Here is a 26,414-nt window from a genome sequence, read left to right as displayed (position 1 = left end):
ACATTTAATCCTTAACTTCAAGGTAAATTAATAGCTCCAGCTTACAAAACAGGAACTGGATGCCCAGAAAGATTAAGTGACTTACTCAGTGTCAAACAGCCAGCAAGAGGTGGAGTCAGGACTTGAATTCAGGTAGTGTGCCTTCAGAACCTTCATTCTTGGCCACTTGGCCATACTGTGTGTGAGAGCTGCTGAGCTCGCACTCTAAAAGCAGTTGGTGGGTTCTGTGTGGTCTCTTGTGAGAGTCTTAACCTGAACTCTCTCTCAAGTTGGGAGGCAGCGGAGCAGGACATCCTCTCACCTCTGTTGGCAGGAACTCAGCGCCCCTATCCGGCTGAGTCCTGCCCTGTCAGCCCTGGGCTATCACACCTGGGCCTGCTGCTTTAGGGAAGGGGGCTGCCTCCAAGTTGTTACTATTCAGTTTCTACTTTGTCCTAATCTATGGTGGACCTCAGCAAAGGGAGATGAGATTTCGTGGGGGATGGTGGTAGTCAGATGACTGGAAAATGCTCCCACTGTCTCCAGGCCTCAAGGTGAGGAGGGGTAGCTGGAGATGGGAAAGAAACCAAGAGACTCTGCCCAGTGTCTCTCACCTCCTCTCAGGTTGTTTCACCTCTGCCTGGCTGAGCTGTGGGCAGGGCAGAGGGCTGTTCCTTATCTCATAGAGTTTAATTAGACTAATGGAAGAAGAAAAATTGAATCCCCTCCTGTGAACCCTCCAGAATCTAGGTCCCTGGTCTTTTTTTTGTTTTTTTTAAATATTTATTTTATTTATTTATTTGGTTGCACCGGGTCTTGGTTGCAGCAGGCGGGCTCTTTGGTCGTGGCATGCACGTGGGATCTAGTTCCCTGACCAGGGGTCTTACCCGGGCCCACTGCATTGGGAGCGCAGAGTCTTAACCACTGCACCACCAGGGAAGTCCCTAGGTCCCTGGTCTTTTATAGGGTATCATGCATCCCATGACCTGATGGCCTCCTAGGCCTCTCTCCTAGTGGTTCGCCCCTCCCCAGACTCTCTCCAGCTCAGAGAGAATGCAGACATGAGAGGATCCCCCCACACCACATACATTGCCTTTGCTCATGAGTCACTCCACCCCTCCCTGCAGCCCTTGGGGCTGGCTGCCCCCTGATGGTACACCCCCATCTTCTGGCCCTGACCCAGCTTGAACTTGATGAAAGCTAAGGAACCTCTGCCGCAGAGAAGGGCATGGGGCCCATCTGGTGTTTTTTCCACCCTGTCAACAGTTTGTGACTCTCTGACGGGGTGAGGGACTCCACGTTAGGAGCAACAGATAGGGTCCTCCAGGTTTAGGAGGGATCCGATGCTCCTTTCTGAACAGACGCCCCTTGCGTCCTGCGTGCTGTCCACCTTCCCCGCTGGGCTTTGGAGGGGACGGACCGAGGCGGGTTGCAGAGATCCCCGAGCGGGCAGCGCCCCCTGGTGCTCACGGCGGGGACTGTGGCGCGGGGTGGAAGTAGTGGGGTAGGAACCGAAAGAGGCACGTGACACGCGAGACCCTCTCGGCCACACCTCTCCCTTCCCTCCCCAGGTCTGCCCTAACGGAGTAGCTCCTGGGCGACGGCACGGGCGGGCAGCTGGGATCTGCCCCCCTCCTACACCGTCGTAGCCGCGCGACTTCTCCCAGCCCGCGGAGGCCGGGCAGGGAGGAGCCGGGCCGGGGGCGGCCTGGCAGGAAGCGGCGCTTACCTTCCGCTGCAGGAGGAGCAGGTGGCTGCAGCGCGCCCCGAGGCCCCAGGCTTCCTGTGCTCGCCCGCCGCTACCGTTTCTCATCGGAGCTCCTTGGGCCACCCGGCCGCCGGGCCGGCCGCATGGCCCAGACCCCCGACGGCATATCCTGCGAGCTGCGAGGTAAGCGCTGGCCCTTGTCGCCTTCTTGGCTGGGAGGAGGCAGAGCGGCCCCAGAAAGCAGAGGCCCAACCAGCGCCTCGTGGCACCGGGCAAGAAGTTCCCTCTGCTCCTCGGGAGGGCTTGGCGGCCCAAATCCATTCCACTCCTTCCTCGCTGGCCCACAGATGAGCCCAGGCCCCCTAGCCCGGTACAGACCGTGGGCGTGAGTTGACCTCCATGGGAGGACCAGTTGCCCAGCAGGCTGCCCTTCCACAGGCGAGATCACCAGGTTCCTGTGGCCCAAGGAGGCAGAGCTGCTGCTGAAAACCTGGCTGCCAGAGCGGGAGGGTGCTGAGCAAGGTCATGTCCTGGTATGGCGTGGGCAGAGGCTGGGAGGGCCACTGGGGCACCAGCAGAAAGAGGCTCTTGCCCTGCCCAGGGTGTCAGACACTCTCTCCCCTCAGGCACTGCTCCGATGGAGAGCCTACCTGCTCCACACCTGCCTTCCCCTGAGGGTGAGTCCCAGGTCCCAGCTGCCACCCCTTTGCCCTCCAGCAGCTTCCTTGATGAGGGCTGCATCTGTGGTGATGTCCTTGCGGGCTCTGCCCTTCCAACAGCACTGGGCTCCCAGCAGCAGGCAGGACTGGAGTGTAGGCAGGTCCAGCTCTGAGATCCAGGCTGCACAAAGGACTGGGCTCCCAAGAGGGTGGGGCTCGGGCCTTGGTCCAAGCTGACCCAGGCGCTCCGCAGGTGGACTGCACGTTCAGCTACCTGGAGGTCCAGGCCATGGCGCTGCAGGAGACACCCCCCCAGGTGAGACACCTAGTGCCCCACCAGGGCCTGCAGTCTGGTCTTCCCCTCCCCCCAGCCTGCCCCACACTTGGAGCCCAGCCCCTGTTCCACCCACCCCAGGTCACCTTTGAGCTGGAGTCCCTGCCTGAACTGGTCCTGGAATTTCCTGGTGTGGCTGCCCTGGAACAGCTGGCCCAGCACATCACTGCTGCCATCAGGAAGGTCTTCCCTTGCTCGACCCTTGGGTGAGGGCCAGCAACTGAGGGGGCTGGCGGGGAAGGAGGGCAGCAAGGGGTGCTCTGGATGGAGCAGTGGGTGACCTCACTCCCAGGACCTAGAAGTCCCTTGCCCCCTTCTCCATGTCCCTCCTCAGGAAGCTATTCCGGAGGCCCACGCCCCCCTCCATGCTGGCTCGGCTGGAGAGAAGCAGCCCCTCAGAGGCCACCTCACCCAGCAGCCCCTGTGGTAAGGGCCAAGGTGGGGCCACACAGGGCTTCCAGCCTACCCCCTCCTGCATCCTGACCCCTGGATTTGGAGGTCTCACAAACTGAACAGAGCCACTCAAGGCACAGCCACTACCCAGCTTCGGGCTGATCTTCCTCCATCTCTGACCTTTTGTCTCTCCCTTTCCCCCACCCCTCCTCCATCACACCCCGGCACCAACTCAGGTGGCTTTTCGGAGACATATGAGGCTCTCTGTGACTACAATGGCTTCCCTTTCCGAGAGGAGATTCAGTGGGTGAGAGTAGGGCCCTCTCTGGGGGCTCTGGAGACATCTGGTCCCCCATGTGCTTTGAGTCCCTCCCTATGCATTGTGTCCCAAGTAAGTTGGAGGTACTTTCTTCCCACCCAGGATGTGGACACAATCTACCATCGTCAGGGCTGCCGCCATTTCAGCCTAGGCGACTTCAGCCATCTGGGAAGTCGGTGAGTGGCCTGCAAGTTCTGTGAAGAGAGGAAGATTCCATGACCCACATTCCTGGGCCTTAGCCTCTCCATGGAGGGGGGATGCTGGGCCTAGGATCTGGCTGGAGGGCCCTGAGCTCTGCCTCTGCCCTTTCTTCCACCCAGGGACCTGGCCTTGAGTGTGGCCGCCCTGTCATACAACCTGTGGTTCCGGTGCCTCTCCTGCGTGGACATGAAGCTGGTGAGAGCATGGGTGCGGCGGCGGTGGGGGGGGGGCGTGGCCTGGGGGGCCAGGGTGCAGCCCACTGAGCTCCCCCCACTCTCTGGTTCTCAGAGCCTTGAGGTCTTGGAACAGATTCTGCACATGATGAGTCAGTCATCCCACCTGGAGGAGCTGGTGCTGGAGACCTGTGGCCTGAGGGGGTAGGGGGTACAGGGTAGGGATTGGGGAGGGGAGTCTAGGGGCTTGGGATGGAGAGACTAGTGGCCTGGGGAGGAGTTGGGAATCCAGGGTCAGAGCCTCACACCTGGGGTCTGGTCCCCAGAGACTTTGTCCGGCGACTGGCCCAGGCCCTGGCAGGGCACACGAGCTCTGGGTTGCGGGAGCTCAGCCTGGCGGGGAACGTGCTGGATGACCGAGGTACGGCTGAGCCTGGGGAACCCCCGGGGGCTGGCGCTGGAGGAGGTGAGACCCACATGGCTGCCCCCATCCCCCAGGCGTGGCTGCACTCAGCAGACACCTGGAGCATCATCCTGGAGCCCTGAGGAGACTCACCCTGGCACAGACTGGGTTGACGCCGCGAGGTAGGCGGGCTAAGGATGGCTGGGGGAGGTGGAGCTGGGAGGTGGGGCACCCTGATTGTGAGCCCCCTCCTCCACCACCAGGAATGAGGGCTCTGGGCCGGGCGCTGGCTTTCAATGCAGCCTTTGACTCTGCCCTAACCCACTTGGACCTTTCCGGGAATCCCGGGGCACTGGGGGCCTCGGAGGACAATGGGGTGAGTGGCCATCCTTAGGGCGGTGATTTGGGGCGCCGCAGGCAGTGGGGTGTCAGGAAGCTTTTGGTGGGGTGATCCCTGACTCCCTGCCTCCCATCTCCATCCTCCCACCAGGGCCTCTATAGTTTCCTGAGCCGTCCTAATGTTCTGACGTTCCTGAATCTCGCAGGCACTGACACCGCCCTGGACACTGTGAGGGGGTGGGCAGTGGGGGGGGGGTGATTTGTCGGGCTGGCAAGGCCTGAGGCCCAAGGGTCGACTGGAGGGCAGGGCGGGAAGGGGCTCAGTTCCCCGGCCAGTGTAGCCCACACGCTCCTCCCGCAGCTCTTCGCCTCGCTGTCCCGCGGCTGCTGCGCCAGCCTCACCCACCTCGACGCTTCGAGGAACGTGTTCTCCCGCACGTAAGGGGGGCGGGGCGGGGCGGGGGTGGGGCTCTGCTGGGAGCCGCCTCCCCGCGCCAGGAAGCCCACTGCTCCCGCTCCCCCGCCCCCAGGAAGTCCAGGGCTGCGCCGGACGCGCTGCAGCTCTTCCTCAGCCGCGCCGGGACGCTTCGGCACCTGTGCCTGGCGGGCTGCAAGCTGCCGCCCGACGCTCTCAGGTCAGTGTCCCTGCCCACGGCCAGGCCCCGGTCTTTGCGGCCACCCCCCAGGCCTGGCCTCCAGCACCTTACCCTGCTCGTGTCGCACCCATGACCCCCCTGGCATCCTGGCCCTTCCTTCTTGCTAGTCGCGGACTAGGGCCTCTGTTCCCAGCTCCTGCCACCCCCTGTGACATTCCCTCCCAGGGCTCTTTTGGAAGGCCTCGCGCTCAACACGCACATGGACGACCTGCACCTGGACCTCAGCGCTTGTGAGGTGAGCGCCCGGCCCGGAGACGAGAGCGGGCAGTGGGGCCCACACATCGGCTGTGGGGCCGGGGCTGCGAGGCGGAAGCGCTGGGCAGTTGGGGGCCTGATCCTCCCCACCTGTGGCCTGTTGGCCTGAGCGCGTTACCCCTTCCACCTTCAGCTGCGCTCCGCCGGCGCTCAGGTGATTCAAGACTTAGTGTGCGACGCTGGCGCAGTGAGCTCCCTGGATCTGGCGGATAATGGTGAGGCCGCCCAGAAACCCATCCTCCCACCATCCACCAAATTCCCACCCCTCCCACTCCCGCAGCTTCGCCTTGTGCCTGACCTGAGCCACCCCCAGGCTTCGGCTCAGACATGGTGACTCTAGTGCTGGCCATCGGAAGGAGTCGGTCCCTGCGACACGTGGCGCTTGGAAGGAACTTCAACGTCCGGTGCAAGTGAGCCCCCATCTCACTCCTGGGCCTCCCAACAGCACCCCACCACCCGGGTCTCCCGCCAACCGCTGCCCCTGCCCACAGGGAGACCCTGGACGACGTCCTGCACCGGATTGTTCAGCTCATGCAGGATGACGACTGTGTAAGTTCACGGAACCATGCGGGATCCTCAGGCGATGGACCCCTGTGACCCCTCTTACTCCTGCTCCCTGACCTGCCTTGCTTGCTGATCCCTGACTCCAACCACAAATGGCTTTCTCTTAACCCCAGCCCCTGCAGTCTCTGTCCGTGGCTGAGTCGCGACTGAAACTGGGCGCCAGCGTCCTGCTCCGGGCCCTGGGCGCCAATCCTAACCTGACAGCCCTGGATATCAGCGGCAACGCCATGGGGGACACCGGCGCCAAGATGCTGGCCAAGGCACTTCGGGTCAACACGAGGCTCCGGTGGGCGGGGTCAGAGGGATGGGACCAATGGGGGAGGAGGGCGTGTATGGAGGGACTTACTGGGCTAAGGGGCAGAGCTGAACGAAGCGGAGCAAGTGGAGCGCAGGGGTGCTCCAGTCGAATGGAAAGGCATGCGGGGTTGGGTGGGGCCTTGCAGAGCTCCGCCCCCGACTGAGCCCTGGCCCGGCCCAGGTCTGTGGTCTGGGACCGGAACCACACGTCTGCTCTGGGCCTGCTGGACGTGGCACAGGCCCTGGAGCAGAACCGCAGCCTGAAGGCCATGCCTCTGCCACTGAACGACGTGGCCCAGGCGCAGCGCAGCCGCCCTGAACTGACAGCGCGTGCCGTGCACCAGGTGGGGGTTCCCTCTCTTCCCCGCCCTCCTCTGTGCCTTGGCCCCACCCCCCACCACTTCTCAATCTCTCTTGTGCCCAGATCCAAGCCTGTCTCCTGCGGAACAACCGCGCAGACCACGCTTCTACTGACTGCACCTCCCGCCCGAAGCCACTAGGTCTGGGGTCAGACCCCTCCGAACAGGTCAGAATCCCCTCCCTCAACGTTGAGCATACACAGAAGGTAGGGGATGGGGAGAGCTGTGGCAGCTGAGAGCCTCCATAAGTCTGAGGCTCTGACTTTCCTGGGGCCATGAATCCTGCTGTCCCAGACAAGTCCCTTTCCTTGATCTGCAGAGGAGCCAAAGGCTCTTGAAATAGTTTCCCCAAATAACACTCCTAGTTGCTTTTTTAAAGCATTTTTTCCCTTTCTTTTAATTTTGAACTAATTTTAAACTTACAGAAAAGTTACAAGACTAGCACACAGAACTTTTTTTGTCCTGAGCTATTTAAGAGTATGTTGCCAGCAATATGCCCTGTCACCTATGCAGATACTTAATGGTGTGTATCTCCTACAAACCTTTTATTTTTATTTTTTTTATTTTCTGGCTGCTCTGCACAGCTTGCGGGATCTTAGTTCCCGGACCAGGGATTGACCCCAGGCCTGCTGCAGTAGAAGTGTGGAGTCCTAACCACTGGACTGCAGGGAATTCCCTTAAAGCATTTAAATAGGCTCCCCTGTTAAAGACAGGAGGTATTTTAAAATCTTCAATCATTTCTCTCCACCCCCAACTGTAGCCCCACCTGTGACTTCCCATTCACGGGGCTTCCCTCCCCTCTCCACTGACCTTTGTTGTGGCCAAACCCAGTGACCCTTTTTCTGGCTTCATCTCCCTCCAGTACCTTGTCTTGGTGAGATGTTCCCCATCCATCCATTCCCAATTCCCACTTCTCTCCCAAGCTCCAGAGCCCAGGCATCGTGACCCAGACATCCTGCAGGGGCTTCACATTCTGTGTCTTCAAGTGATCTCATCATCTCCCACATCTCTCTCTCCTCTCTACCCTGGAGCCCAGTCTCACTGGTGCCCACACCCACCAAGTGCTGTGGACAGAGCTTCAGTCCACGTCTCTTGGCCACACCGAAGCCCCCACAGACCTCCTTGGTCCTGCCTCTTGACCGACTCTCTCAAACACACCACTCTTTACTCCCACCCCAGCTATCCTTCTCTCCCCCTTGGCCTTCCTCCATGGCTCCTCACTCCCATTTCTCTTCATCCCTCAATCTGTCCTCTAGCTGGATGATGAACAGACTGAGCTTCTAAAACACTGACATGACTAACAGCTCTTTTCCTTCCTATTCTGGACACTTAGGAAGTATATATAAAGTACCTACAATGAACTAAAGGAGACATTGCTCTCCCTCCTTGAACAGATAGGGTCCCTAATTGGCTGTCCTGATGGTATCAGTTTCAGGACCTCACTCACCCTGTTGGAGACCTTGGGAAGGAGGCAGTCAGGGGATGGGGAGGGGACCAGGCTGAGACTGATTCCTCTTGCCCTCCAGGAAGTGAATGAACTGTGTCAGTCGGTGCAGGAGCATGTGGAGTTGCTGGGCTGTGGGGCTGGGCCCCAGGGTGAAGCTGCTGTGCACCAGGCCGAGGATGCCATCCAAAACGCCAACTTCTCTCTCAGTGTGAGCACCCCCTCTCACTACGAGGACCCTTCCCCTCTTAGGTGTCAATTTGCAACTCCTTTTCCTCCTTGGCCTCCAGATTCTCCCCATTCTGCATGAGGCTGGGAGCTCCCCAAGCCACCAATGGCAGCTGCGGCAGAAGCTGGAGGGCCTCCTGGGACAGGTGGGCGAGGTCTGCCGCCGGGACATTCAGGTGAGATAAGTGCCCTTGCCCCAGCCCCACCTCCATATTCAGGCTTGACCCCCATCCATAGGCTTGCCTGTGATATCCCCTGAGTCAACGTTCTGTGAGGGTTGGAGCCTTAAGCCAATTGGTCTGGGCCCCAGCCACACCCTCACCATGCTCTGACCTTTGCCCAGGACTTCACTCAGACCACACTGGACACCACAAGGAGCCTCTGCCCACAGATGCTGCAGGGACCCAGGTGGAGGGAGCAGCTAGAGGGGGTCCTGGGAGGCTCAAGGGGTCTCCCAGAGCTGCTCCCAGAGCACCTGCTGCAAGATGCCTTCACGAGGCTCAGGTAGGCTGGATAGGGCTGGGCTGGGCTGGGCTGGGTAGAAACAGCACACTAACCCTTGCCCTCTGTTGCCGTCAGGGACATGCGCCTGTCAGTCACAGGGACCTTGGCAGAGAGCATTGTGGCTCAGGCTGTGGCGGGTCTGAGTGCAGCCCGGGATCGGCTGGTGAGCAGGAACTGCGTGCTTATATACACACACATACATACACATACATACACACACATACATACACACACACATGCATACACACATACACACACACACACACAGTGACCTGGCCACTGCCTTGCAGGGGTTCTGTAATGTCTTCTGGGATCACATAGCCCAGGGGTATTTCAGGATTCCCTTCGCACTGATACGACTATGGCTGAGGCCCTGCCTCCCATCTTTGGGGTGCCTGGTATTGCAGGTGGAGAGTCTGGCTCAACAGGCAACAGAGGCAATGCCCCCTGTCATACCGGCACTAGATGGAGGCGAGCCCAGCCCCCTTGGGCCTGGGGAATTGGAAGGTCTTTTCTTCCCTGAGGAGGAGAAGGAAAAGGAGAATGAAGAAGAGCAGAAGGTAGGTGGTCCTAGAACTCTGGGCCTAGAACCCTAGATCTTCCCATCTTGTTCTGGAGTGTGGAAGGAGGGGAGGTAGCTCCCCGCCACCCCAGGCTGAGTTTGTCTCTTCCCCACCAGGATGACAGTCCTCCACAGAAGTGGCCTGAATCCAACCGCTGTCTTCACCTGGTCCCCTCCACTCACAGTAAGTCAGGGCCCGGGGGAAGAGAGCTACTCAGGTTGGGCTGAAGTTCCATTAGACCTGGACACCTGGACACATACATTCACCCCTGTTCCGGGAACTCCCTGACCCTTGAGTGGGCTGGGCCAGGACCCCCGTGCAGCGTGCAAAGTTGGGGTCCTCTGTGGTCAGTTAGCACAGGGTGGGACCTGAGCAGACGAGGGCCGGGACACAGTCTCCTCTCATCTCATTACCTCCCCGCCCCCCTCACCCCTTCCCTACCCCCAGGATGCGCATGCTTGGCGGCGCCGCGCGCCGCTCGGGACCGCGCTCAGCACCACGGACAGCGGCGGCGGGGGAGGGGCGGGGGGGGCGGGCAGCGTAGCTGGGCCCCTCCCCGCGCCCTGGGCGGGTCCCCCGCCGCCCTAGCGCCGCCGCTGCCACCTCCCTGAGCTTGGCGCTCGGTGCTCTTCTGGTGCTCTCCCCTCAGGTGCTGCTGAGGAACCAGAGCCGGAGCCCGAGCTGGCGGCTCCGGGGGAAGATGCAGAGCCGCAGGCGGGGCCATCTGCTCGCGGCTCTCCGAGCCCCGCCGCCCCTGGGCCCCCGGCCGGCCCGTTGCCTCGCATGGACCTGCCACCCGCCGGGCAGCCCCTGCGCCATCCGACCCGGGCCCGGCCGCGGCCACGGCGCCAGCACCACCACCGCCCGCCGCCGGGGGGCCCCCAGGTGAGCGCCCTACCCCCACTCCAGAGCTCGTGGAACTGGGGGTCGCGAGTGGCCCGTTCGCGCCTTACGGGTGATGGCCGGCAGGGAGGTGGGTGCCCAAGACCACCTGGTCATACTGCCGAGTTCTGGCTTCTTCCTGGCCACCCCCCCCCCACCCCACGCTCACGCGGGGTCACGAGTGTGTGGATTTCGCTGGGGGAGCTCCTGGGTGTAGGACTCTGCCTCAGGTTGGCCGCTGCATGGGTGGATGTGCGCGAGGGGGCGTCTGTCTTATCCTCCCTCCCCCGGGGTTAATGAAAGATGCTGGGCCCCTGGCTGTGGGGACAATCCTGCGTTTACTGCACGTCCGGTGCGGGTGTGTGTGTGGGCTGGGTACTGGCGCGGGCAGTGGGCACGGGGCCAGAGGTGGGGAGGAGCCGGCTTGAGGCCCCCCAGAGGGTCTGACGCAGCAGCAGGCGCCGCTGAGCCGGCAGCAGGCTGGGTGGGGTGGGGTGGAGGGTACTGCAGGGAACTGTTTGGAGCAGAGGGGGTGGCAAGTGGGAATGTGTGACCCAGCGGGTGCGTGGGCTCTAGCCCGCTGGTGACCAGGTGGTTCAGGGTGTTTAGGATACTCTGTGGGACAAGCATGGATGTGGACTGGTTACATCCAGGGCCAACTACAGGCGAGGGGGGTACGTGAAACCAGCATCTCTGCCCACCAGCTGGACAGTGGGAGAGCTTGTGTCAGCAGCCCTATAGGGTCACTGCAGCTCCCAAGTCCTGGAGTTGCCCAGAGCCTGCCGTTGGACAAGGAAGGTGGAGAGAAGTCACAGTTGCACTCAGCCCGGAGCCTTAACCCTGTGGTGTTCCTCAGGTGCCCCCGGCCCTGCCGCAGGAAGGGAATGGGCTCAGTGCCCGTGTGGACGAAGGCGTGGAGGAATTCTTCTCCAAAAGGCTGATCCATCAGGATCGCCTGTGAGTAGGGGGCAATTGCAAGGGGTGGGAGAGGGTGGAATGCGCCATGGGCCTTCCCACTTACTGCTGGCTGTCCCCACAGCTGGGCCCCCGAGGAGTACCCGGCAGCCGAGGGGGGTACCACCCCTGTCCCCCGTACACTTCGAAAGAAGCTGGGCACTCTCTTTGCCTTCAAGAAGCCTCGTTCAACACGTGGGTCACGGCCTGATCTAGAGACCAGCCCTGGGGCAGCTCCCCGCTCTCGAAAAACCACACTTGGGGACTTGCTTCGGCCACCAGCCCGTCCTGGCCGTGGTGAGGAGGCTGGTGGGGCTGAGGGGGGCACCGGCAGCCCCGACCCTACCCGCAGGAGTCGGCCTCGATACACTCGGGAAAGCAAGGCCTACTCCATGATACTGCTACCTGCTGAGGAGGAGGAGACAACACTGGGTGCCAGACCTGACAAGGTGAGGGCTGGTGACAGGGAGTGAAGGCTCTGCAGGAACAATGAGGGCAGTGGGCTCTCTCCCCACTTGGGTATCTCTGTCCCCAGCAGCAGCCCCTGGAGCGGGGAGACACAGAGCTGGCCCCAACCTTTGAACAGCGAGTACAAGTGATGCTCCAGAGGATCGGCGTGAGCAGAGGCAGCGGGAGTGCCGAAGGCAAGAGGAAGCAAGTGAGCTGGGAAGGGACACACGTGGGAAGTGAGGAGGCAGGTGACACGTAGCTCATTTTATGTGGGCGATTTATGTGACCAGGAGGAGACTCATGACACACAGGTCTGTTGATTCTTTCCCCTCCCCACAAAAGTCATCAGAGTCAGCCTTTCTTCTCTCTTGGCTTCTACCCTGACCCAGGCCTCCTTGAAGTGGATGGTCCTTTCTCTGCAGATCTAACAGAAATCTGGCTTTGCCGTCTGCATTTGAAATAGCAAGTCCTCCAGGGGCTTCCTCTCAAGACATTGCCCTGACTCCTGATCCTGCCTCAACCCTGGTTCATCTCAGAGCCTCTACACAGGTTCCTCTGTCTGCAACTCCTCCCTGCCCCACTTCCAGCCTCTCATCCCCACCCGTGGGCTATACCAGGTCCCTCTTCATCCGCCCCTGTATTTCCCTGTGGGCCTTCCTTGACTCTCTTCCATGGCCCCCCTGCTAATACCACTCTCTGATCACAGTTCCTAGTAAGAACCACCACCCTACAGACTATCCCTTTAATAACTTCAGGAAAATAAGAAACACAAGTGAAGTGAAACTCAGCTTGAATTTAGAAACATTAAGGTATAGAAAGTGAATCACAGAATTAAGAAATTACTTTGTGTGTCTGTGCTTGCATATGCTTCTCTGTGTTAACTGTCCACCATCACAGACTGAGCTTCAAGAGGACCAGGACTGGGTTTGCCATGTTCTTGCCCAGCCCACAGTGGGCATTTAGTGGCGGTTATAACAAGAATGAATAAAAGGACAAGGCTAGCACGAGGGCGGGACAGGGTCAAGCTTAATGTCCCTATTTCCTACAGAGCAAAGATGGAGAGATCAAGAAGGCTGGCTCGGATGGTAAGTGGGACCCTGGGCTAGGGCAGTACATTTTTGGGGAGGAGGAGATAGTCCCCAAGGGGTTTGCTCTCCCTGGCAGAAGAGTGGGAATAGCCATTGTTTTTCTTCCCCTCACTAAGCCTAAGCCCCCAGCCCTGCCTTTGCAGGTGACATTATGGACAGTTCCACAGAGGCCCCTCCCATCTCGATCAAGTCCCGCACCCACTCTGTGTCTGCTGGTGAGTGAGGGCCACTGTGTATGTTGGGGATCATGCAGGGACAGGCTGGAGGGGATCAGACCATTGGTCAGGTTTACCTCCGACACCTGGCCCAGGTCTTGGCTGACACCTTTCTCCCTGCAGACCCTTCATGCAGACCTGGTCCAGGAGGCCAGGGGCCCGAGTCTGCCACCTGGAAGACACTAGGGCAGCAGCTGAATGCAGAGCTCAGGGGCCGTGGCTGGGGTCAACAGGATGGTCCAGGCCCCCCCTCCCCTTGTCCCAGCCCAAGCCCCCGAAGAGCCAGCCCCTCCCCAGACAGCCTGGGCCTCCCACAGGATTCTTGCTTAGGCTCCAGGAATGAAGGTAAGCAGTTACCCTAGCCCCCACCCAATACTGGGCTAGGGCCTGGAGGAGTCCCTGGTGGGAACTCAGCTCCTCTGGGGACCCTGAAGGTGGGAGGCAAAGGCTGGAGTGGGGGGCAGCTGTTGGGACCATACCCTGACACCCTGGCCTCCCCCAGATGGCCAGCTGAGGCCGAGGCCTCTCTTGGCGGGGCGACGAGCAGTGTCTGTGCATGAGGACCAGCTCCAGGCCCCTGTTGGTGAGGGGAGACACCTCCATGTGTGCTTGAGTACAGGATGAGATGCGGGGGGAGGGTGGGCTCCCTTCGAGGCTCTGGTCCTCGGAGGGGGCCACCAGTGGCATGAGGGGTTGAGAAATCAGGGAGCCAGAGGCCAGGAGCAAGGGTCTGAGAAGCCCTTCCTACTAGCCCTGACTCTACCTCCACAAGAGGAACCTCTGCCAGGGGTGGGAGGATGCCGGGGAAGGGGGAGGCTCTGAAGGCAAGTGTGAGTGGGGGTCGAGGACAGGAAGCAAGCCCTTAGCAACCCTCACCAAGTCTTTCTGTATCCCTCAGAACGGCCCCTGCGGCTGCAGCGCTCCCCTGTTCTCAAGCGCAGGCCAAAGCTTGAGGCACCTCCATCTCCAAGCATAGGTAAAGGGGGCTGGAGCCAGTTGGGGTGGGCGGCAGGACTGCTCAGTCCAGTCCTGACCCTTCCTCTCTCTCCCTCTCCCTATGCAGGATCTGGCCTCGGAGCCGAGCCTCTACCCCCACAGTCTACAGAGTCCTCGGGCCCTGAGCGGAGCCCACCATCCCCAGCCACAGACCAAAGAGGCGGCGGCCCCAACCCCTGACCTTCTTCTCCTTTCCTGCCGCATGAGATTATTTTATTAAAAAACGTAAAGGAAGCTGGTGTGAAGCCCTGTTTATCCACCCCCAGGCACGGACCTGTGCACGCATCCTCTCACGTGCTCACATGACCTCTCACACCTGGGTTAGTTCAGCCTCCGGCTGTGGCTCCATCAGAAAGTGCAAGGCCCAGGCCACAAGCTGGGGAGGGAGCCTGGGAAGAGAACCGTGGTGGTAGGCCAATGGAGACTGGGACGGGTAACCAAGAGAGTGGGGGCACCCCAAGGCACTCACCTAGCAGCTTGGACCTGGGCACACAGGGAGGAGCAGGGTGGCTCGTACTCATATTGGAAGGCAGAACCATCACGATGCCTCTTTGCGGGGTCCTGAAGGGGGAGGGTATGGTGTCTGGAGAGGGGCCAAAAAGGCCCCTAACCTCATCCAAGGCTACCCCCAGCCCAGCCCCATTCTGTTCTCCAGTTGTAAGGGGTGCTATGCTCACCCAGACAGGGCTGGACTCCAGGGCTTCCTTGGTGGTCCTTGTCCTCGGAGAGTGCTGCCAGGTCTTAGGGGGTAACCCTAGCTCCTTGAACTCCAGACTAGGTCTCTGGGCCATGGTTACAGGGGCCTGGTGTAGACTGGGGACACGGCCAAGGGATGACAAACTTGGGGTGCAGCTCAGGGGTGGGGAGTTGGGTACATGGCTGGGGTGTGGGGAACTGGGGGGCAGAGGGCCATGGGCTGAACAGATGGCTGACGGGGGCTGGGAGCTGTCCTTCTGCGCTGGGTCTGGAGCAGCCAAGGGCAAGGCAGGCAGAAGGCTGATACTGGCACCACTTTCCTCTGACAGCATGTGGCTGGGTAGGGCAGGGGTTCCTGAGGAGGAAGGGGACTCACCATGGGCACAGACCTCTCAGCTCAGACTAGCTGAATGACCTGTGAACATAGGCCTGCAGGAACTGTGTTCATCCCTGCACCCAGCTGTGCACCCTTTTCACAGCATCCTGTGTAGCCCAGGCATCTGATAGCACCAAGAACATGGGGCCTGAGCACCAGCTTACCTGAGGAACTGGGTGAGGAAGGAGGAGAGGAGATGAGAGTCAGCGATAGGTCCTGTAGAGCCGGGTGTGGTGGGGGTAGCTCAGGGCCTGGCGGTCAGGGGAGGCTTATCAGCACGGAGGGCACTGGGCACGCAGGCACTCCCCTCTTGACCTCTCCAGTTCTCCTTACCCTGTGCCCTCTGACCTGGGCCCAGAGAGCTCAGGATTTGCTGGTCATTCTCAGAGATGTGCAGCCATAGGCTGGGGACGGAGTACACAGCTTCTCCCTGTAGGATGAGAACATTCAGTTTGGCCCTTGCCCAACTCCCCACTCCGACATTTCCCAAGAGAAGCCCCAGACTGACCGTGGCTCTGCAGCGTGAGGCTGCCCAGCGGGTGAGGGGGGGTGCTGTGCAAGGGCCTGCCAGCATCAGACAGCTCTCAGCCAGGCTCACTAGCGCCCCCCGATGCTCCTGGTCCTCCTCTACCTCATCCAGAAGTTGGGACAGTGAAAGGTCTAGGGACAGAGGACCGGGGGATGGGCTGAAGCTCAAAGAAGAGGAACGGGGGTGCAGGGGGAGAAGGGCTTACTAAGGAAGCAGGGGGGTGATGGCTGGAGAGATCACTCTACAGGGAGTTAGGGCAACTGGCCAACCCCTTTAAGTACCTGCACTGGGGGAGGTGGACTCTGAAAGGTGCTCCCTAGAGAAACAGAGAGAACAAGCCTGAGGAAAAATCCTGAAGCCTATCTGATAACACAGATTTGCCATTCCCTGACCGAACCACACCTGACCCAAGAGCCCAACCCCAAACTCACTCCAAGCAGTCATAGAGCTTTTTCTGAACATCCGGGTCCTGGTTGCTGGGAAGGAGAAGTAGTAGGCAGTCAATATAACTAGGAGCCCAAGGCCTATGCCAACGCCAGCCAGGCCTGGGTGGGGAGTACAGCTGGAGGGTGGAGGCATCACTTACCAACCAGTCACCCGTTCCCGGGGCTGCTCCGTGGGAAGCAGGCTGAAGCGGTCCACCTGGAGGTAGAACTCCGCGGGCTGGAGGGGTGAGTTCAGGGACCGGGTCTCAGGAGTTGTCAGGAAGTCGGGCCCAGTAACCCACCGAAGCCAGCCTCACCACTCACCGCGCCTCCCTCGGCGACTTGGACGCGGACCCCGCAGTTTTGCAGTAGCAGCAGCCGGCCTTCTGCCCCTCGAAAGCCGAACTCCTTCTCCTCCCTGCAGCGAGCGCGATCCTCACTAACGCGCTTGCCTGAACACTGCCTCGCCCGCCTGGGGCCCGCCCGCCTGGGGCCCGCCCTCCAGGAACCCGCCCACTTCGGGCTCAAGGCTCGTGCTCTCCCACCGGATTCCAATCTTCCCAGGCTCCGCGGAGCCTCTCTCACCAGTCCGAGGCGTTCAGAGCCTCCCGCGTCACCAAGCATCGAATACTGTGGGTCCCGTCGGACACAAGTAGCGTGGCCCCTTCGGACGTGTCGGGAGCGCGGGACGGGCCCGGGGCCTCGGCCTCCTGCAGTACCTGACGGCGACGACCTGCGTCAAACCCACCACCCGGGGCCCAGCACTGGTTTCCGGGCCCTGAGAAGGGGGTGGGGACTCACCTTGAGCAGCTGCCCCGCCCGCGGGCTTGAGAGTGCCTCTGACCCTAGAACCAGCTCTCGAATCCAAGGCCGCAGGACCAGACTCCTCAAGCCTGCCATTCCCGCCGCGGTAGCCAGCCGAGCAACCCTGGACCGCGTTTCCCGCGGGCGCTGCGGCCCCGCCTCTCCTCGGAAGAGGAAACGTACGGCGGCTGGGCGGGACCTGAGGTCGAGGTCCCGCCCATGAGCGTGCCCGCGCGTGCGCACGAGCGCGTCCTATTCGGGAACTTGTCTGCAGACCCGTGTTGGTTCAGCAGACCCGTGTTGGTTCAACTGTAGGCTGTCCTGCTTACTCTTACCCGAGCATCTCTTCAAGCAGCGGCCGGGCGTTTGCGCCGTTCTTCAAGACTCCTGTGGCACTGGGCAGGAAGGGGCCAAGGGCTGGCTCCGATGGAGTGGGAGGGATCTGGGGCCTGAGGCTGCAGCCGAGGGTGGTCCGAGTGGGTGGCTCAAAGCCACTTCAACGCCTGTGACCCCAAGGAGTTCAGCAATTATTTGTTGTGACTCAGTCTCCTCATCTACAAAATGCGCAGTCTTGTTAGTCCGTGGAAATAAAGGTACATAGCATTCACGCTTCCCTGGTGGCGCAGTGGTTAGGAATCCGCCTGCCAATGCAGGGACACGGGTTCGAACCCTGGTCCGGGATCCTAATGCCGCTGAGGAACTAAGCCCGTGCGCCACAACTACTGAGCCTGCGCTCTAGAGCCCGTGAGCCACAACTACTGAGCCCGCGTGCTACAACCACTGGAGCCCATGCTCCACAACGAGAAGCCACCGCAATGGGAAGCCTGCCCATTGCAACGAAAGAGTAGCCCCCGCTTGCGGCAACTAGAGAAAACCCGCTCCCAGCAACGAAGACCCAACACAACCAAAAAAATAATTAATTAAAAAAAGATTAACATGATAAAATTTTTAAAAAGTACACAGCATTCAACAAATACTTCCCTCTCTCTCCCCTCGGATTGGCCAAGCCCCTCCCCCAGATTCCCGGGACGCGGGGACCGTAGCGTAATGACGTAGGAGGACGCAAAGATTCTCCCACCCTTATCTCCGTTTCCTAGGAAACGTGGACTCCGCGTTCAACTCCCCGTCGCTGCCCTCTCGACGTCACGGTCCGGACAGGGGGGCGGGGCGAGTGCTACCGCCAGGGGCGGGGTGGCGCGGGCCGGCCGGGCTGTGCACCTGCGCCTCGGCGGTCCGCCTGGGGCATCATCCCCGGCCCGCCTGGCCCCGCCATGGCCAGGCCGCAGAGGACTCCGGCACGCAGTCCCGACAGCATCGTCGAGGTGAAGAGCAAAGTAAGGGCCCCTCCAGCCCCGGCTCCGGCCTCGGCCCTAGGCGCTTCCGATTCCCTCATTCTCCCCTTCCTGGCTCCTTGGTCCCCACCACCTTTTTCTCTCCTCCATCCTCCACGTCCCATTCTCCGGCTTTTCTTCTCGCTTTCCCCCATCCATCCTCCTTCCTTCTACTGCCGGCCTCAAGAGTCCCTCTGTGGCCTGGGTACCTGAGGGTGGGGAGAAGACCTTGGACAGCGTCCCTTGTACTGGGTGCAAGGCTGCAGCTGTTGTGAAGCCCCCCTGTCTTTCTCACCCCTGCCACCTTCGGACCTGTGGTGAGAAAGGGCACGGACTCCATCCTAACCCCTCCCCGCCCCCCCACCCCCACCCCGGCCTCCAGTTTGATGCCGAGTTCCGACGCTTCGCGCTGCCCCGCGCTTCGGTGAGCGGCTTCCAAGAGTTCTCTCGGTTGCTGCGTGCGGTACACCAGATCCCGGGCCTGGACGTGCTGCTTGGCTATACGGATGCTCACGGCAACCTACTGCCCCTCACCAACGACGACAGCCTGCACCGGGCCCTGGCCAGTGGGCCCCCGCCGCTGCGCCTGCTAGTGCAGAAGCGGGGTGAGGAGGATGGGGTACAGTGGGCAGCCTCTGTGGGGTAGGGTGACAGGGCAAGTCTACAAGGGTTAGTCCATGCCCAGTGTGCCCAGGCTTCACCCTCTGCAGTCCCTGCCCTTGGCCTGACCTCCAAGTGGCAGGAAATAGCTACAGTGCCCCCTTCCTCAGGCAATTGGCCTGATGGAAAAGGGCTCAAATGGGAAAGCAGGGTGTCTGATCTCAGCGTCCCCCTCTCCTGCAGCAGAAGCTGATTCCAGTGGCCTGGCCTTTGCCTCCAACTCTCTGCAGCGGCGCAAGAAAGGGCTCCTACTTCGGCCAGTGGCACCCCTGCGCACGCGGCCACCCCTGCTAATCAGCCTGCCACAAGATTTCCGCCAGGTTTCTTCAGTCATAGATGTGGACCTACTGCCTGAGACCCACCGACGGGTGCGGCTGCATAAGCATGGTTCCGACCGCCCCCTGGGTTTCTACATCCGAGATGGCATGAGTGTGCGCGTAGCTCCCCAGGGCCTGGAACGGGTTCCAGGCATCTTCATCTCCCGCCTGGTACGAGGGGGCCTGGCTGAGAGTACAGGGCTGCTGGCAGTCAGTGATGAGATCCTCGAGGTCAATGGCATTGAGGTAGCTGGGAAGACCTTGGACCAAGTGACAGACATGATGGTCGCGAACAGCCACAACCTCATTGTCACTGTCAAGCCAGCCAATCAGCGCAATAATGTGGTGCGTGGGGCATCTGGGCGTCTGACAGGGCCTCCTTCTGCTGGGCCTGGGCCTGCTGAGCCTGATAGCGACGATGACAGCAGTGATCTGATCATTGAGAACCGCGAACCTCCCTGTTCCAATGGGCTGTCTCAGGGGCCTCCGTGCTGGGACCTGCGCCCAAGCCGCCTACTTCCTGATGCCCGCAGCTCTCTGCCCTCCCTGGATGATCAGGAGCAGGCCAGCTCTGGCTGGGGGAGTAGCATTCAAGGAGATGGTAGTGGCTTCAGCCTCTGACAGGCTGAAGATGCAGCCCTTGCCCTTCCAGGCTGCTGGGACATGGCAGGGACTTCCCCAGTGGGGTTTTTTAGCTTGCTCATGGGGCCCTCTCAGTCTGGGGAACATTAAAGATTTTCTACAAATGCAGTTATGGTCCTTCTGTTTCCCAGCCCCGGCCTCCTCCTTGATCCCACAGTCTTGCCTTCTGGCCTGGACATGAGGCAGGAGAGGAGGAGTGATAAGGGCAGCAAAGAAACCTTCCTGTAGTCAAGCAGCAGGAGGGACACCAGGCTTGGCATTTCTAGGGTAAGAAAAGCTCTTATGGAAACAAACCCCACTGTGTACAAAAGGTTTAATTTTGACAAAGGGGTTAAGAGGCCGGGATGGCCCTTCCACAGCCACCAGTGACTGGGAAGAGTGCTCTGGGGATACTGCCCACCCCACTGCTCCTGTCTTCGAACTCCACTCTATGATGGGGCCCAGTCCTGCCCTTTACAACCACGTAGCGATCCTCAGTGAGACCCCTGACTCTATCCCCATAAAAGGGCTCAGGCATCCATCTTCACAAAGACCTTGGGGCGGGAAAAGATCTTGATGGCCTCCTCTACCTGCACCAGCTTCTGGTCCAGCTCAGCACGATGGCTCTGGGCTCTCAGTGAATCCGCCCCAGCAGGCAGCAGCACCAGCTCACGCAGCAGCTGGCTCTGGCCTACAGAGGCCCCAGGAACAGTAAGTGCTGGGCAGGGGTGCATGGTCCCCAGTGGGTTCCCCATCCAGCTCCCTTTGGCCACATACTCACTCTGGAGCAGATTGCTCAGTGTCTCCAGCCGCTGGTTCTCAGGCATGCAAGTGTGGCCAGGGGGCATGGCCGGGTCCGGCTGGCTGTGCCGACAGGCCTCAGCCTCCTGCCGCCACAGATCCCTGCGCTCCAACAAGCTGCGATGCAACAGACTCAGGATTGATGATCCCAGGGCAGATGTTGGCTCCCACCCACCATAAGCGTCCCTTACCCTGGGTGTTGGGCAGTAGGACCTACTAATGGGGCACGTGACCCTTCTGTGTGGCGTTGTAGTGCTCCTGGGCCTGCCGCTGCTGCTCCAGCACCTGTGCCAGCACTTGCAGCGAGCGAGAATGACGCCGGGGGGCCCTCTTGGCGGTGCGAGCATTGTGGGTAATGAAGTCCACACTTGGGCCTGGGCCCTGCAGGACATGGCAAGTGTGATGAAGTAGACAGCACTGTGTTGTGCCCCTGAACCTCCCCAGGATCCCTGCCCTACCTCCCAGCCCTCACACATCCTCTCACCTTAGCATTGGGACCTGGTGGGGTTAGCTGGGGACGGGGGATGCGGGGTGGTGGGAACCCAGGGCCACAACGGGAATGTGCCCGCAGGAAGTGGGCAGGCTCTGTCCCAGAGGCAGGGCTGGGCTCCTGTAGGCCAAGGCATAGCAGAGGGATAAGTCAGGCTGAGGTCAGGGTCTCAAGCCATAAGACCAAGCCTCTGCCCTTCCTGCCTTTCAGGATCTTTCTCTATCACCAGTCCTCTGGGACTGGCCTCCTTCGTCTTGAAGGAGCACTTCTCCTCATCAGCATTTAAACATGTGTGTTTCTCACATCTTTAAGAAAACAAATACCCCTCCTTCTATCTCAGTCCTGGCTTCAGCCACCATTTCTTTTTTCTTTCCTTCCTAGCCAAGATTTCTGGCTCTGTCCCCACCAAGGTCACCAACAGCTGGTCTCCAAGCCCTTAAATCCAAGGTCACTTCCCTGGTCTCATCGTCCTCAGCCAGATCCTCAGTAACTCCTGGGTCTCACTCCTGATATCCACATCTGATTCTCCATCTGCTTGCTGGACACATTCCCACTCCCTGCGAGTCCCACAAATGCTTCTGATTCAACACATCCACATATGACCTTATTGTCTTTTCTCTCAATCCTGCCTCTCCGTCTCAGACCCGTGGATAGAGAAGTGGTGCCACCATCTACCCAGATAGAATCCTACCACCATACATACCCCTGCCCCTGCCCTTCCCATTGTCCTTAGAAATAAAGGTAAGAAGGGGATTATGTGGCCCTTTATGATGTGGGTACAGGTGACTTCTTGGCCTAACCTCACGCTCTTCTTCCCTCACGGTGAATTGAACACAGCATCCCCACTGCCCACACTCCCTCTGGTCTTAGGACTTCTATCTGTGAGGTTCCATCTCTATAGAATGTTCTCCTCCATCCTCCCCTGGCCTAATTCCTACTTGCCCCTCAGAATCACCCAGCCATCATCACTTCTGAGAAAGCCCCCCAGCCCCACTCTGCAGCAGAACCCGCTATCTCTTAGTCCCCTGTTACCTTAGTTCCCTGCGGTTTTCCACCCTCCTCATAACTCAGATCAGAGTATAATTGCCAAAAAGATGGGCAATACTTCTGGCTGCCTGAGGCAGGTACCTGCAGCTGGGCCTTGACGTGGGACTCCACTTTGTCATACTTGGGTGAGCGCCAGAGAGCCTTCAGGGGCCTGGACTGGTCCTGCTCCCGGCTGTGCTCCTGCTCACGGAAGCGCCTCTGGATCTCCCTGATCCGCCTCAGGTTCTCCTTCTCATGGTCTTTAGGGTCCTTCCCTGGGGAAAAGATGTTGCCAGGCTCTGCCCTACATACAGCCCATGCAATCCAACTCACAGCAGTGAACACACAGGCCCACGCCCTGCCTCCCACAGAAAGATCTCCCTGACATCTCCATCTAAGTCCACCTCGTCACCTTGTTCCCTTCCTCACACAGTAATTATCTTCTTCTATTCCTGATGATTTTCTACATGTTTTATTGCGAAGTATACCATTAATCATCTTGCATATCATATTCACCACTTCACTTGTTTACTGTCTCTCATCTTGATTCGATGATGCGCTTCTCCAACCTTGTTTTCCTAGCACCTATAGGGCCTGGCACACAGTAGACACTCAAGAAACAACCTTTCATTGATGCATGAATTCATGAAGCTTAGCTATGGGTTTTCTGGGGGATACCTCATCTAGTCCTCTCCTGCGAGGAAGAAGAGAGGACTTTTATAGTCGGGGAAACTAACACTCAGAGAGGTAAAGCCTGAGCCTTCCTCAGGGAAGGAGAAGCAGCTGCTTTTGATCTCAGCTTTGACTTCAGACTCGCCTCGTCCCTTCTGTCCAGAACTTACTCTTGGGAGAGGCCCCTGGGCCTAGGGAGATACCCCCGAGCTGCAGCAGCACGCCACCCACGCCGCGCCGGCCACGCTCCAGGATTTCTCGGGCTCCGGGACCGATGCGGGGACCGCGGGGAGGGGTGGCATCTAGGTCGGGGTCCGGAGTCAGCAGGCCCAACTTCAGCGCGCTTCCCTCAAGGCGCCCTTGGGCTGAGAGGCCAGACGGGGCGGAGCGCGGAGTTCAATGGTGGAGCTGGGCCCGACCCTTGCTCTGGCTTCGCCAGGGTGAGGCACCCCACAACTCACCCGAGGCCGGCCGCCGATAGTAGTCAGGACAGAGCGTAGGGTCTGGGGGGATGGGCCCCGAGATGTGGGACGGACCCTCGCACATGCCGCCGTCGTCCTTCTGCAACAGGGCACCGAGGCCTGCCGGTACGCCTCTCTGGCCCCGAACCCCCTCCCTCAGCCCAGTCCAGTCCTCCCTGGAGCCGGGCCCTGACCCCAGCTGTGCCGCCCTGCCTGCGTTCCCGGCCCTCGCCCCGCCTCCCGACCCTGGCCTGCGCTCGCCACCTCCGCTCTCAGCCCACTTCCCTGCCCCGTTGGCAGCCCCTCACCCGGGCAGGGGACTCATCCGAACAGTTTCACCGCCCATTGCCGCCACCCGACCTCTTTGCTGTTGCCAGGTAACAATGGTTTCCGTCCCTGAGGTCAGGGGCCAATGCCCCCTGGCGCAAAGCCTTCTGGGGCTTGTAGTTCCAGCTGAGGGTGGGGCCAGACCGGCTGCCAGTTGCCCTTCGCAACCCGGCCCTTCTCCGGGGTCAGCTCACGGTCTACCAGTTTAGGGTCCGCCCTCCACCTCCCACCCGCCACGTCCCCCAAGCAACCGTCGAGGATGCGCTGATCCTCCGCAGCCATGGCCTCAGCAGGGGCTGAGAAGCGGCCAGGGGCCCAAGAGGGAACAGCCTTGGGGCAGTCACAGCTTATGGAGGTGCCTGGTGGCCATGCGCAGAATTCTGAGGTGACCATTAGGCTGTCTAGCCTTCAAACACTTGGCCACAGAGCTTTAGGAGACCAGCTTCTGTGCAATGACCCCCTAACTGCCAGGACAGGCTCCACAGGCTGGGAGGGGCATGGGCTGGTGCCCTTCATCCATATTTGGTATCTAATGGCTGATCCCTGTATCCTTTGCCTGGCCATGGTGACCAGTTACCTATGTGTCACCTCTAGTGTCCAGTTATGGGAGACCAGTGCCTGGTGCCAGCCCATGAAGCCTGCCAAACCCAGGGTGAAGACAAGTGTCCAACAGGGCCAGTCTCAGAGCCAAAGATCCAGGAGGAAAGACTCAAGCTGGAGGAAGAGAGGCACAAGCCAGAGGTGCAGGCACTAGAGGAGAGAGGTCCCAGGCCTATGGCCTCCACTGTGAGGACCAGTCATGGTCTGAAGAGGAAGCCAGTCAAGTGAGGGGGCTTTCAGAGGGAAGAAGCTGAAGGGCTGGGGAGGTGGAATGGGGGTGGATTCCGTAGGATTCCTAAATCGGGCATTCCTGCAGTGTACATACTTATCCTTTGCCACCACCATCACTCCTCCCCTCTTCTGTCCCTCAAGAGCTCTGATGTAGGGAACATCCAGAGAGGGAGTCTCAAAGCCTTGTAAGGGACTGAACTCATGAGCTCTTGGCCCCTGTCCAGCCCCGGGCCCCACTGACCAGGAAAGGGACAAGAATCTGGGTGGTAGGCAGACAGGGCTATTCCCTAGGACAGGGCACAGGAGCCAAGGCTGGTGGCTGGCTCCTCAGGCCTTCTTGTCCCCTAGCCTCCCAGGACCTAGCCACCAAGCCCATCCTAGGGCTGAAGCTGAGCTGCCACAGGGGATGCCGCTGCAGAGGGAGGAGCGGGAGAGTAGACAGAGTGAGCCCTCGCCGTCTGCCAAACAGCGCAAAAAAGCCAAGAAGCGCAAGAGTGTGGGAACCCCAGTGCTCCCTGTGGTGGCCAGCACAGTGTCTGCGCGCTCAGAGACCTTAGGACTGGAGCGTGAGTGGCATTCCCCGGGCCTTCCTTTTATCCCCCGCCTGCTGGACCCCTGACATGGCACAGCTTGGCGCTCCAGCCCCTGCCCTGCCCTGGGTCCTTGCAGGAAAGGCCCAGCGCCTGCGACCCCTGTACCGGTACATCAACTATTGCAACCCTGAGCTGAACCAGGCAGGGGAGGGGGACAGGGAGGCCGAGGCTGAGGTGAAGCCTGAGTCGGAGCTGGCCCTCGTCCCCTGAGGAGACAGGTGTGGAGCAACTGCAGGCCTTGCTGCCCATGGCAGGTGAGCTGGGCTCAGGCCTCACTTTGCCCTGCCCCAATATGTTCATGACCCCCACCTACACTCTGGTTCCCCTAGGAGAGGAAGCTGGCGAGGAGCCTGGGGGTTTGCCCAGCCTGGGGGTCAGCGGTTGCCTCAAGGCTGAGATGCTCAAGTCAACTCAGGTGGACACCCACAAGATGCTAAGTGTCTGCGCTGCCCCACTTGTACCCCCAGTCTCTCCTCAGTACAAGTGACTGTCCTGCCCCACTGGGGGCTCCCCTTCTCCCAAGCCTGAACCAGAGCAGCAGTCTATGGCCCTAGGCACTCAGGTGGAAGAGGGGATTCTGCCCCTGGCCCTACTTGGGACCTTGGGTTTGCCAAAAATAAATGTTTTTCCTTTTCTCAGACTGTGATTCTCCAAATAAGATGCCTGAAGAGGGAGAGGCTGGGAAGAAGGGTGGAGGATTCCCCAGTACAGTGAACTGGATTGCCCAAGAACTTGACAGAGACATAGATTCCTGGGCACTACCCCAGACCTAATTGAATCAGAACCTGCAGGGGCGGGGCCTGGTCCTGTGCGTTTAAAACCTCCTCAGATGAACCCGAAGGTCAGACGAGATAACAGCGGGGATGGAAAGGCGGGTGGTAAGGAGGGATTTGGGGAAGAGAAAGGAAAAGGACTGTCAGGTCACGGGAAGCGGGCACTTGGCCTTGCTCCCCGTCTCCCAGGGAAGGGGCCTGCACTGATCTGACCTTGAGGGGACTAACACTTGGAATCCTCCTCCTGAGGTGGCAGAGTTCATTTGCCTGTCCCAAGAGGGGCAGCTCTCACAGCTGGACCAGACTTTGCCCCCAGAGTGGCCCCTGGTGACAGAGGAATTGGTGCCTTTTTCTGGCAGGCAAGGGGTGGTGGTGGAGGTGAATGTTCTCTTTGGACCCCTGTGGCCGAGCCACTGGATGACTGTGGCGTCTCATCCTCAGGGGTCTCTGGGAAGAGGGGGCCAGTGCTGGCCATTTTGGAAAGCCCCTGTCCTGCTGCCTCCTGGTCCTCTTGCATGTCCCTCAGACATCGTAAACACAGGGAATTCCAGATTAAATGGATTTCTCCTCCCTCCAACCTGCTTTTCCTCCTGTTTCTCATCTACACAATTGTTCAAGCCAAAATCCTGGTATCACCCCAGACCCCATCCTATTCTTTGCTCATTGACTCCTGCCAGCTAATCAGGCATCAAGGCAGGTGAATCTACCCTCTCAGAGA

At 60.0% G+C, this 26,414-nt stretch overlaps 5 protein-coding genes across 17 annotated transcripts; 3 read left to right on the top strand and 2 right to left on the bottom strand.

Annotated features, from left to right (window-relative positions):
• Positions 1-1,591: 1,591 nt before the first annotated feature.
• On the top strand, positions 1,592-14,165 carry CARMIL2 (capping protein regulator and myosin 1 linker 2; the record flags this gene model as incomplete). Of its 12 annotated transcripts, XM_081215572.1 has the most annotated exons (39): positions 1,592-1,870; positions 2,126-2,220; positions 2,314-2,364; positions 2,600-2,662; positions 2,762-2,886; positions 3,015-3,106; positions 3,310-3,380; positions 3,495-3,568; positions 3,713-3,788; positions 3,882-3,970; positions 4,093-4,187; positions 4,265-4,351; positions 4,433-4,545; positions 4,660-4,737; positions 4,870-4,946; positions 5,039-5,143; positions 5,330-5,399; positions 5,553-5,634; positions 5,733-5,829; positions 5,911-5,968; positions 6,097-6,269; positions 6,462-6,624; positions 6,705-6,806; positions 8,166-8,294; positions 8,374-8,487; positions 8,655-8,815; positions 8,891-8,978; positions 9,223-9,375; positions 9,495-9,561; positions 10,028-10,263; positions 11,117-11,217; positions 11,300-11,663; positions 11,750-11,872; positions 12,713-12,749; positions 12,896-12,967; positions 13,091-13,312; positions 13,470-13,550; positions 13,866-13,943; positions 14,031-14,165. In XM_081215572.1, exons 1-39 carry the CDS (start codon positions 1,831-1,833, stop codon positions 14,141-14,143), a joined length of 4,215 nt encoding a protein of 1,404 aa, XP_081071698.1. In that variant the 5' UTR covers positions 1,592-1,830. The 12 variants fall into 12 exon arrangements, with proteins under 12 accessions (XP_081071698.1, XP_081071699.1, XP_081071697.1 ...); XM_081215573.1 differs by lacking the exon at positions 13,470-13,550; XM_081215571.1 differs by having other exon boundaries at positions 13,866-14,143.
• Positions 14,166-14,188: 23 nt separating this feature from the next.
• ACD (ACD shelterin complex subunit and telomerase recruitment factor) lies at positions 14,189-17,814 on the bottom strand. The gene is made up of 12 exons (XM_081215582.1): positions 16,791-17,814; positions 16,575-16,708; positions 16,314-16,407; positions 16,151-16,227; positions 15,996-16,040; positions 15,846-15,880; positions 15,544-15,695; positions 15,369-15,465; positions 15,200-15,286; positions 14,641-15,014; positions 14,433-14,524; positions 14,189-14,352 (listed from the first exon to the last, which is right to left on the bottom strand). The coding sequence occupies exons 1-12, from the start codon at positions 16,887-16,889 to the stop codon at positions 14,274-14,276; spliced, it is 1,365 nt and encodes a 454-aa protein (XP_081071708.1). The 5' UTR covers positions 16,890-17,814; the 3' UTR covers positions 14,189-14,273.
• A 76-nt stretch (positions 17,815-17,890) lies between these two features.
• On the top strand, positions 17,891-20,035 carry PARD6A (par-6 family cell polarity regulator alpha). Its single transcript, XM_081215586.1, has 3 exons — positions 17,891-18,127; positions 18,507-18,729; positions 18,968-20,035. Exons 1-3 carry the CDS (start codon positions 18,065-18,067, stop codon positions 19,720-19,722), a joined length of 1,041 nt encoding a protein of 346 aa, XP_081071712.1. The 5' UTR covers positions 17,891-18,064; the 3' UTR covers positions 19,723-20,035.
• A 6-nt stretch (positions 20,036-20,041) lies between these two features.
• Positions 20,042-23,354, bottom strand: ENKD1 (enkurin domain containing 1). Of its 2 annotated transcripts, XM_081215584.1 has the most exons (7): positions 23,173-23,354; positions 22,882-23,076; positions 22,142-22,314; positions 21,008-21,133; positions 20,741-20,904; positions 20,504-20,640; positions 20,042-20,413 (listed from the first exon to the last, which is right to left on the bottom strand). In XM_081215584.1, exons 1-7 carry the CDS (start codon positions 23,255-23,257, stop codon positions 20,253-20,255), a joined length of 1,041 nt encoding a protein of 346 aa, XP_081071710.1. In that variant the 5' UTR covers positions 23,258-23,354; the 3' UTR covers positions 20,042-20,252. The 2 variants fall into 2 exon arrangements, with proteins under 2 accessions (XP_081071710.1, XP_081071709.1); XM_081215583.1 differs by having other exon boundaries at positions 20,042-20,640.
• A 425-nt stretch (positions 23,355-23,779) lies between these two features.
• LOC308605503 (uncharacterized protein C16orf86) lies at positions 23,780-25,410 on the top strand (the record flags this gene model as incomplete). Its single annotated transcript, XM_081215585.1, is given in 5 exon segments — positions 23,780-23,884; positions 24,094-24,323; positions 24,679-24,896; positions 25,000-25,127; positions 25,129-25,410. Coding segments are annotated over 5 exon segments (963 nt in total).
• Between the last annotated feature and the right edge of the window lie 1,004 nt (positions 25,411-26,414).

The sequence above is a fragment of the Mesoplodon bidens genome, assembly GCF_964165515.1.
Source record: "Mesoplodon bidens genome assembly, chromosome: 18".
Classification (NCBI taxonomy): Eukaryota; Metazoa; Chordata; class Mammalia; order Artiodactyla; family Ziphiidae; genus Mesoplodon; species Mesoplodon bidens.
Note: the sequence above shows the minus strand (reverse complement) of the source record. Positions and strands in the feature narration are given on the sequence as shown.